The 11,126-nt window shown below is 39.3% G+C and overlaps 1 protein-coding gene across 2 annotated transcripts in view; it reads left to right on the top strand.

Annotated features, from left to right (window-relative positions):
* The first annotated feature begins 1,353 nt into the window (after positions 1-1,353).
* AOAH (acyloxyacyl hydrolase) overlaps positions 1,354-11,126 on the top strand; it is a 177,656-nt gene continuing 167,883 nt past the window's right edge. Inside the window, exons 1-2 of one of the 2 annotated variants that reach the window (XM_054692470.1) lie at positions 1,354-1,479; positions 1,651-1,821. In XM_054692470.1, the coding sequence (XP_054548445.1) occupies positions 1,695-1,821 (127 nt within the window). In that variant the 5' untranslated portion in view covers positions 1,354-1,479; positions 1,651-1,694. Of the gene's footprint in view, positions 1,480-1,647; positions 1,822-11,126 lie in introns of both variants that reach the window. The other variant, XM_037510299.2, reaches the window with a different exon arrangement.

Here is an 11,126-nt window from a genome sequence, read left to right as displayed (position 1 = left end):
AATGCCTGCATTCTGTTTATTCTAGTGCAGGCAGGAAGCAGGGGAGCTAGAATTTGAATCTAAGAAGTCTGGCTATTGGGCTATAAAACTGTTAGAGTTACCAGCTATCCAAAAATTCAGCCTCATTCACAGGCCAATGAGACACTCACAAATCACAAATCATTCAAAGTGAAACTGTAACTGATATTACTGCATTGTTGAGATTGAGCTATTCTTGATTGGAATAGTATGGGCAGGGATAAAAATAAAAAAAATAAAAGCTACTGGCACAGCACACCTGGTTTGAGTTCTGAGTCCCATTTACAAGGTATATGCTTTCAAGCAAGTTGTTAAATTCCTCTAAGCCTCAATTTCCTCATCTGTGAAACAGAGGTTATAACAAGACTAAGTTATCTTGCTGTGGATACTATTAAATGTAAAATTATAAATACAATACTTTTCAAAGTGGAAAGAAAAATTCTGCTTTCTACTTGAAATGCTATTCCTTAAGTGAAAACAGGCAGGAAGAGGAGGAGGAGAAGGAATTGTTGCCCAAATTTGATAGGTCTCGGAATATTTCATAGAAACTGAAAATGAACTTTCCTCATTGCCTAAACAGGGAGAATAAAAACCCCACAATTATCTAATCTGGCACTTTGGCCCAGGCTCTTATCTTGTCGCAGGATAGCATATAACTTTGGTATTTCCTGTTTCAGAACAAAGCATTCAGATAATGTCTCTTCTCTATGAGCTGTTTCAAGTATTTTCCCCCCAGAAAAAGGTGTTTAGTTCTCATCTTGAAAACAGAAAATCAGTCTCTTAAAAATGAACAGGTGGAGTATGTAAATATATTTTGAAATTCTGGAGAAAAGACACACATCATACATGGCCAAGTAAATATAAATTGGTTAATTCTAGCACAAGTATGTTCTCATTAGATATAAAACCCAGCTGTAGTGACTGCCCATTATTGCTTGTATTACTCAATGCACACCAAATGAAAGGGCTTGAAAAAACTTGACCCTTAGAGGAATAATCAAAATCTCCTGAAGAAAATAACTACTTGGCCAGAATATTCTTTAATGACAAAATGAGAAGCATAACCTTACTAAAGTTGCTAAGAGCAAAGCTAACTAACTCCCGAATATAACAAACTATAATTTCTACAAAATGTGGACACTGCTGATCAAAATGCTAAAGGGGTGCCTGTGGTTTACAGGCTTTTTGATGGTTGTTTTTTTTCAGTTTTAGTTTTATTTTGTTTTGCAAGAATGAAAGGGGAAGGGCCTTCTAACCAAACCCTCAGGGCAATTCCGGCAAGCCTACAGTTTCCTGAGGTTTAAGGCCCCTGACTCAGCCAGCCAGACAGAAGTACAAGCTGCTGCTACTCTTCATCTTGGGTTTTTCTTTCTCCTGAAGTTTATAGCTTAGAAGTTCTGCATACTGGGAGAACTCTCCTGTTTTCTACCTGTGTTGTTCTGTATTAGGGAGCTTGCAATAGTAAGTAAAGGATCTTTGAGTGTGTGTTTGTGTGTGTGTGTGTGTATGTGTTTGTTCCCTTCACATGGACTGAAAAGCATGCCTGTGAATGGTGTATGTGTATGTTGAAAAAGAGAAGGGAAGAGAACAGTGGATTATGTGACCTCAACTTCATCTTCCCTTGATCAGCAGCTTCAATATTCAAGCTGCTTCTTCTGGGGGTGTATAACTCCAAGATGAAGTCCCCTTGGAAAATTCTGATAGCAGCTCCTCTGGTGCATTTCCTGGCCCTTCATGCCTCAACCTATCCAGTCCTTGATGACCAGTCCACCATCAGACTCTCCAGAGGCTACACTTGTGTAGGTATGTAAATATTTTGTGTATTTATATGGAGATGTAGCCAAGGGGTCAAATACTTTGCTTGTATAGTAAACCGCCTATTTCTTGACATTAATAGCTATAAGATTCCAAGTAAAGGCACTCATAACCTCATCATCCTGAAACATTTCTAGTTCTGGAGTGAGCATTAACACTAGGTGCACGTACATGTATCTAGAAGGGCTCTCTACAGTTGTTAATCTAAATTAGTTATAAAATCATCCCTCTGATTGATGACTGGAATATTTTTCTCTTGGATAAGCAAATAGAAGAGCCTGAAATTTTTACCCCCTTTCGGAAGGACGGTAGGTAGCATCACACAGTGGAAGTAAAAAGTTTTTATCTCAAGCATGTCTGACTTTGCAACACTGCCCTCCCCTTCCCTCTACTCCATCCCTTCCTGTCTGTAAAATCTTGAGTAACTTAACCTTCCACATCTCCCTGTTTTGATGGATGAAATGGAGTTAATAATACCACTTGGGGATGTGAGAACTGAGATCATGCACATAAATTTAATGTATTTGCATAGAATAAGTGTTACAGGCAATCCGATATGAAATGGGGGTTTCCTTTCCCCCTAACATAAGGATTTAATCTTAGTTTGAGTGTTTCTCTCAGGGACTCCAGAATTGGCAATAATAGGACAGTGACCTGGCAACACTGATCACAGACAGAGATAACCGTTCCTTCACTGATGTTTTGGTGATATATTTTATTTCCATGTTGGTGTTTGTTTGGATTTGAGGATGGCAAGGCAAGAGTAAAAGTAGGGTAAACCTTTGATATTCAGATTATACTTAGAGCTTCTAGGACAGTGATGAGCATTTCAATGGGTCAGTCCATGGAGCCCAGGAGACTTAGAACTCTGAGTAGCAATTATTCAATGAGCAAACTTCAAAACAAATTCTAGCTGACAAAGACAGAAAAAAAATGCAAGGGCTAAGTATGATGACCATATCTTACAAATGGAAATTCTGGACACAGCAATTATTTCTGGAGATAGTGCAGAACAATGTATGAATTAATCTTATTGCCTGAAAAACCATGACCTCAAGTTATTACCCATGCTAGGTTATACACCTCCAGCCCCAAAGTCTCCTTTTAAATTAAAACCCTAAGATCCAGAATCCCAGTGAATTTGTCCTTCACAGAAGCAGAGGTCTGTGGCCCCACTGGAAACATGTTCAAGAAGTCATCCTCAACCACTATTTTGTTCCATCAAATAACTATCACCATTACACTTTCTCAAAACAAATGAGTCAAGTGGAAATACACTTAAGAATGGCTTGTGTGAAATTAGTTCTACTATTAGGATGATTGCAAATTAGATATTTAGATTTAGGTTAGTTATCTGACCAGAGACATTTGTACCTTCACCTCTATAATTGCCTTCCCTTCCCCAATCTTAATGAACCATAAAGTTAGAAGGACGTATTGAGGGGATACCAGAATAAGGTTGTTTTGTTTATGTTACTACATAAAAATTTCAAATAACCATTTTGTTATAACATGATTTTGTGGGCCAAGAGTTTTTCAGAGCCTGGCTGGTGAGTCTTTGCTCCATGGGGGATTGAATGAGGTCACCAAGCAGTACTAAGCTGGTAGATTGATGGGTCTGTAGTGATTTAAGACAACTTCACTCTCAAGTTACAAACCTTGAGGGAGGGAGATGGTTAGAAGGCTGGCTCAGCTGGGAATGTCTATCAGTGTTTTTACACTTGACCTCTCCAGCAGGGCAGTGTCAGTGTAGCAGGAATTTTTACACACAGCTCAGAGAAGAAGAAAGAGATCCAAAAGACAGGATCTAAGAAATGCCAATCTCTTAAGACTTGAATCTGTAAACTGGCACAGAATGTCTTCTAGCTTCATTTCTTGGTCAAAACAATCACAGGTCCCTCTGCTCATACTTAGGGGAGGGTCAGAGATTTTGTGACCATTGCTGTTAGCAATAGGGGTTCACTTTGGTTGCCTGTACAAATACCCCATGATCCCAAGAGCTCAAGGAGTTTATTGCTAGTTAAATTTGATAAAGATTTAGCTCTCATTCCCTCACCAACTCACCACTTCTGGCTAATTCTGCTTGGATAACTTATTCACCTATTGTGATTCTTACAAGAAAACTGGATATAAGAGGAATCTGTCACATAGTCACATTCACTGAGCACAGATTATGTCCTGAGCCAGGTGTTGCAGGTGGTTCGATCTGGTGTCTTACTGTGTGAAGATGGTCCATTGGGGAAACATACTCAGAAATTTGCATGCAAAGGAGCTTATTGGGGTATACTCTTAGGGAAACAACTGTGATTTTAGAATCATATAAATTAACTATTATATCATAAATGTAAATTCATATCTATATTTTAAAAAGCCATTGTTTCCAGTACTGTTTTCCCTTTATCTTATGACCATCCTTTATTTTGTTTTCCCAACATTTGGTCTCTAGCCACCATCTTGGCAACCAGAAGTATAACTCCTTGCAACTAACAGGAACCGACTTGACCTAGGTTAAGCCAAAAAAGCTGGCATGGTTCATGTGAGAATTCCAGGAATGACTTTTAGAGCCAAAATGCAGAAAAAATGCAGTTGGACTTTAAAAATGAGTCTAAAACATGGCAATAAAGAGCCTAATGAATCATCTTCCTAGATTACCACTTCTACCTTCATCTCTGTTCCTAAAAACAACTGTTTTTACTGTTGTAGGCCTTTTGGCCAACTATAGGCTCCCTCAGTGCAGAGTCTGTGTGTAACAATCAACCCATGCAGAGCTGGACATCCCTGGCTAACAATTTAACTTCCCAGCAAAGAGAAGCTGGGCTCAGTCTTTAGACCACTGAGTAAAAAGCAGATGGGAATGAAGAAAGCTCATAGTAAGATGTTGCTGCCAGGGTTGTGGAATAAAAGGACAGCTCTCACAAAGGTGAGGCTTGTTGTTACTGGAAAGACATTCCAAAAGAACTCACCACAGAAGTTACTAAGCAACTGAGCCAACATCCCCATCAATAACAAACAACACCAATTCCAGTCCCACAAGGAGAGTCACAGCAGAAACCAACCAGTAGACCTGGAGAACATGGTCTTGAACATATTTCAAAGCCAGAACTAAGTTGTGTGAAGTCCCAATGGCCATTTTCCAAATTTACCAGCAGTTACTTGCACTGAACTATACATCCCATTTGATCCCTAAGCAAATGCTGATTCTACTGCACTTGAACAGGCAGTGCCTCTTTCTGCCACTTTTAAAATGTTAAGGAATCAATAATAAACCATGTTCATTTTTGCAAAACATCATTTTCTCTACATGGGTGATTTAGGGGTAAAGTAATCCTTATGTTTCTAAGTCATTGACATTTAAATTAATTCATTGAATTTTGGTTTTTTTACAGCACTATTTGGTACTCAAAAGCCTTTTAAAAGGTTTCAAAAACACACAAAAACCTTCTCTCCCCTCATTCACATTTGATCAAATATATAAAATACCTTTGGAGTATATTAAAGTCCCACATTCTATACATCATGGTCAGAGATTACTTTATAATAACTAAAGAGAAAGAGGTGGTCCAATGGCTTCAAGCGAACATGAATGTTAACATAACATCTTGCTAACAAAAAGAGGAAAGATTTAGACAGAACTGGCAGAGAAGTTTGAAAATTTAGTATCATAATTTATATTTATAGAATTTTCAGTTTCTCTATATCTCTATAACTAACTACTTGTCCTTAAGCCATCATTGCTGTTAATAACAGAAGATACTTTATCTTGCTACCCTTGTGTTTAGATTTAGTCTTATCCAGGTAATTCAGGGTTTTCTACCATTGGTCCTTGCCAGAGGTTGATCTCAGTTCTCAAGAAGGGCTTCTGCAGTACCTTTGAAGGTATCAAATCTCAGCCTTTGAGGGGTATGCCTCTTCCGTTAGCCCTTAGAGATGAAGTGACAAGGAAGTATCTGAAGTGTCATGGATAATGTAACTCAGTGAACTCCTTACAGCAAAGCAGTCTTCAGGGTCAGTTCCCAATGATGTGCTGCTCACCTCTGCCCTCACAGATCCTTGAGTTTGATATTCACTCGTTCCCAACCCTGGTTGCAGTCGTCTGCACTTTGCCCTTCACTTTTCATACCTTTTCCTATTCAGTACCCTACATTTATTTTTAAATTGTCATAAAAATTAACTCCAGGGCCTCCCTGGTGGTGCAGGGGGTTAAGCACAGCACTGTGAAGCTATCCACAGCCTCTGCAGCATGAGTTCTATCCCCTGCCGGCCTCTCCTGTCTCGCCCACTGCTTCCCTCAGCAGTGTATTTCAGTCAGTCTGCCTGTTCTGTTCCCCACTCTGTCTCTGATGAATCCTCTCACCCCCACACCTCTTGCCTATACCCCAATTCTTGTATGCATAAATAAATAAATCTTTTAAAAAATTAACTGCAACCTTAGCACAAAGGACAGGTTTTTGATTATCTATTAGTATAACAGTGGGCCACAATTATATTAGCATCTTAGTAGAAATAGAAAAATTATTTAGCAAAATCTATCACCCATAATTTTCTCAAATTCCCTCCACTTTGTTGAAAATGACTGATTTCATTCTTCCTTATGATTATATAATACTCCATGGTGTAGATACGTGATATTTTCTTGATTCATTTGTCCTTTGATGGATATTAAGGCTGTGTCTATGTCATGGCTATTATAAAAAACGCTGCTATGAACATTGTGGAACATAAGGGTTTTTGTGTTGATGGTTTCCTATTCTTTGGATATATGCTCAAGAATGGTATTGCTGGGTCATACAGTATTTCCACTTTTGGTTTTTTAAGGTATCCAGATTTCTTTCCACAGTACACCAAGTGTACATTCCCACTAACAGTTTAATGGGTTACTTTTTTTTCTCCAAATACTCTCAAATGCTTTTATGGAGGTCTTTTTAATATACGTCATTCTTAGATGCATGATATAGCTCATTATGGCTTTAATATTCATCACTCTTATTAGAAGTTACAGTAAAATATTTTTATATACCTTTTGGCCTTATGGATATCCTCTTTGATGAATTGTCTCTTCTTATCTGCTGCCCACTTATTAATTGGGTTACTTATTATTTTACTATTGAATTGTATGAATTTTTTCTACATCTTGGATATTAATCCCTTACAGTTATATATTGTGTAAATATTTTCAACCATTCAAAGAATATCCTTTTAATCATCTTATATTTTCTTTTGCCTTATAGGCACTATTTAATTTGAGGTAACCACAATTGTTTCTTTTTGCTTTTAGTTCCCTTGCCATAGAGGTCAAACCACCAAAAATATCTTTATCACTGATATGCAATGCAGCACCAATGTTCTTTTCTATGTATTTTATTTTTGCAAGTCATATCTAAATTTTTAATCCATTTGGAGTTTACTTATGTGTATGTGGTTAGTGAGTGATCCAAATTCATTCTTTTATTTCTCAGCATCATTTATTAAAGATACTGTGCTTTATGATCATAGTTGCTTTATCATAAATTAGGTGATGGTATTTAAATGGATTTATTTCTGGGTTTTCAATTCTATTCCATCAATCTGTTTACACATTATGTCAATATCATATTAGTTTTAGGAATATTGCTTTACAGTAAAGCCTGAAGTCAGGTAACATGATACCTGTGTGTAACGGCAGGACAGGCCACTGATCAGGTTTTATATGATCCAGCAGACCAGGTAAAGGAGGAGTCAGAGCCCTCAGTGGCTTTTTGCAGGCTTTTATTGGGGTTTACCAGGTACACAGCAGGCAGGGGTACTGGTGGGCCGGGAGGCGGCAGGACTCCCAGCCCCCAGCAAGTCTTCACTCTATCACTCTATCTCTCTATCTGGGCTTTCCGGCCCTCTTCTCTCTCCCCACCCCCACCACTGCTGCTGGCATTGCCGTGATGCCGCCCAGTCTCTCAGCCCAAGTGAACCCACTTCAGGTGCCCACCATCAGGCATGCATTCAGGACCACAGGGTTCCCTCATCTATCCTAATGGCGGGGGCGCAGAAAAGCCTAATACATTTTACCTACCCTACATTGTGTTTCTCTACCTTTTTCTCAGGGTTGAGAAATTTGAGAACTTTTATGATTCCATATAAATTACAACTAATTGTTCAATTTATCTGAAAATTCTTTCTGGTATTTTGATGGGAATTGTATTGAATTTATGTATAATTTTTGGCAGGATAGCCATTTTGATTACAACTCTCAATCCATGAGCGCAGATATCCTTCCATCTCCTATGTCATTATCTAAGTCCTTTTACTTCCTTTGTTAGATTAATTCCAATATATTTAGTTTGTTTTGAAACAATTATGAATGGAATTGCTTTCTTAATTTCTTTTGCTTATTGTTCATATATATTTTTACATGTTGATTTCGTAACCTGCCACTTTGCTGTACTTGTTTATTGTTTCTAATAACATTGATAGAGTCTTTAGGATTTCCTAAAGAAAATCTTAAATATTATGTGCACATACTGATCATTTCACTACTTCTTTTCCATAAAAAATTATAAAGAAATAAAATCTGCCTGAAATATATCCTTTGCAACTATTTGAATTGACAGCTAGTAATAATTTTAGTGTCTATTAAAATCTATTAAGATAAGAGAAATAATACATAGCTTTCAGTTTCTTCTAAAGGGTACAGACAAAAATGTTTAAAAGTAATTAGTCTACACACTGTACTCTGTAGCATGAAGCCCATGATCTTCAGTGTGACCTTCAAGACTCTTCACAATCTGGCCCCTTCCTACTTCTCTCACTCTTCCTTTTCTGTGGATCCTAGGGTCTACCTATAGCCAACTCCACTTTCTCAACTTCAAGTTTTCAAAAATTGCCTCTATTCTCTCCCTGGAAGGCTTTCTGCCCTATTGTTGAATGAGGTCCTCCTATCTCTTAACATTCATATCCCACAGGAAAATCAGTGGAACCGCAGACGGAGTTAGTTTTTTTCCTCCTCTGTGCTAAAGCACTAATAGGTCTTTCTATCACATCACTTATAGGTGCACTTACCTTCTGATTTTGCCTAATGATCTGTGACATCTCTTATTCATCTTCGTATCCTCAAGGATCTTAGTGTAACAGGGTGGTCCCCAGGAAAGGGGGAGTTTCCAGGTTTCCTGCCCCACCAAAAAGGAGGGTGGAGCTGAGCAGGGAGAAAAGATGCAGAGGAGACTGATGAAGGAAGGAAGCAGGATGGAGAGCCAGAAGGAGACCTGGAGGAGGCACAGTGAGCCAAGAGACAGATGAAGAAACTGCGCTTGCCTTTTGGTCGTGGACTGGGTGACATGGATGTGGGTGAGACACCCGTGGGGAGGTGACAATGGAGGTTTTTGTCTTGATTTTGATTTTGCTCTTTTCCTCCCAGACTTGTGTGATTGTTTCTGATCCTTTTCTTGGGTCCCCACTGGAAGATGCTTTAGACTTGTGGCAGGCTTTGGGGCCTTGTTCTGGGCCAATCCTGCTTGGTTGGACTTATACCCACAAGGGAACAGGCAACTTTGGGTGCTTAATTTAGAAACTATAGTCTTTGCCTTTCCTGTATTGTTTACTAATTGTATTAAAGTTCCTTTTCATTAAGGTCTCATATGTTTTGTGTTGATGTGGTGGATGGCAGAACCTATTTAGAGCAGGCAGATTTGCGGGGTCTGGGGTGCCCCTCTCTCTGCTCTGTAATATTAGCACATAGTAGGTGGTATGTGATAAATAAATAACAGGATGGAATGACTCTTGGCATCTTTATTCTCATATCCTTATTATTATTATTTTTAAGATTTATTTATTTATTTATACAAGCACTGGGTACAGTCAGATGCGCAAGAGGGTGAAAGAATTCACCAGAGCCAGACCGGGGAGCAGAACAGGCAGAAGGACCAAAGTACACTGCTGAGGGGAGCAGTGGGAGGGGCAGGAGAGGTCTGTCACGCCATGTGGGACCCTCACTGTGGCCAGGGATCGAATCGGTGCTGCAGAGGATGCGGGCAACTTCGCGGCCCAGCGCTCAACCACTGCGCCACCAGGGGAGGCCCTTATTATTAATTTTTTAAATATATTTTGAAATTAACCAAATGACCATCCTTCATCTTACAGCACAGCTCCTAATTTTCTGTCTCTTGTCATTTCTTGTGCTCTGTTTACCTTTGAATGCCCTCAGTCCTTGTTCTCACTAAAATTAGTGCCCAAAATTAGTGCCTCTTTCACTGCCAATGTTCTTGGGAAAATTGTCAGTTTAGACAACACTGAGCATTTTCTCATGAGAATAATGTTCTCAGTGGTGGCTGGGTTAAGCTACAGAACCTAATCTGCTCAAATGTAGTAAAAACACAAGATATCTGAAATAAAAGAAAACTCAGTAATAGAAAAGTAAACCATTGCTGATAAAATAACATAGTTTTCGAAAACAAAATGTGAGAGAAAGTGAAAATCCTCACATTTCTCATGCAATTCACTAACATAACCTGTGGTGTCAGATGCTACAACAGACCTCAAATTTGTACGTTTTTTTCTGTCCCACTGCCACTAATTACCCAATCCACCATCTTCCTTCAGGACCCACACACCTTCTAATTCATCTCTGTGCTAAGATTTTTGTCCATTAAGATCCTTCATGACAGTGAGCATGATATTTGGAAGAAAAGATCAAATTGCAAGAACCTCCTCCACAAAGCTCATTCACGGTCCTCATCACAATCAGCATAAATCCCTGTTTCTGTCATACTCTACCAGCCCATGGACCTGGCCTCTGCCTATCTCCCACCCCTGGATTCTAAAGTCAGGTTATCTGGGCCTCCCCAGTGGCACAGCAGTTGAGCTCTGGGTTGCAAAGCTGCCAGCAGCCTCTGCAGTGCAGGTTCAATCCCCGGCCGCCAGTCGAGGGTCCCACACGGCGCCCAGACCTCTCCTGCTGCCCGCTGCTCCCCTCAGCAGTGCACTCGTCAGTCTGCCTGTTCTGTTCTCCTCTCTGGCTCTGGTAAATTCTCTCACCCTTCCACACTTCTGACTGTACCCAGTGCTTGTATAAATAAAATTTAAAAATCTTTAATAAATAAATATATAAATAAAGTCAGGTTATCCTAGTCTCAGTGCCTCTGAGTGATCTCCCCCTGCCTTCCTGTTGTCACTCTGCTTGTCCCTTAGTCATTTTTTGTGTCTTCAAGAAGCCATGGCTTTAGCTAAGAGCTATTCTACGTCCATCCTCATTGCTCTCTCTTACTTCATCTTATTTCTTTTCTTCATAGCACCTAAAGTTATTTATAGTTATTTTTTGTTGGCTTGTT

The sequence above is a fragment of the Talpa occidentalis genome, unplaced genomic scaffold (assembly GCF_014898055.3).
Source record: "Talpa occidentalis isolate TD23 unplaced genomic scaffold, MPIMG_talOcc4v2.1, whole genome shotgun sequence".
NCBI classification, from domain to species: domain Eukaryota; kingdom Metazoa; phylum Chordata; class Mammalia; order Eulipotyphla; family Talpidae; genus Talpa; species Talpa occidentalis.
The sequence above is the reverse complement of the archived record's forward strand: the minus strand, read 5'-3'. Positions and strand labels throughout refer to the sequence as shown.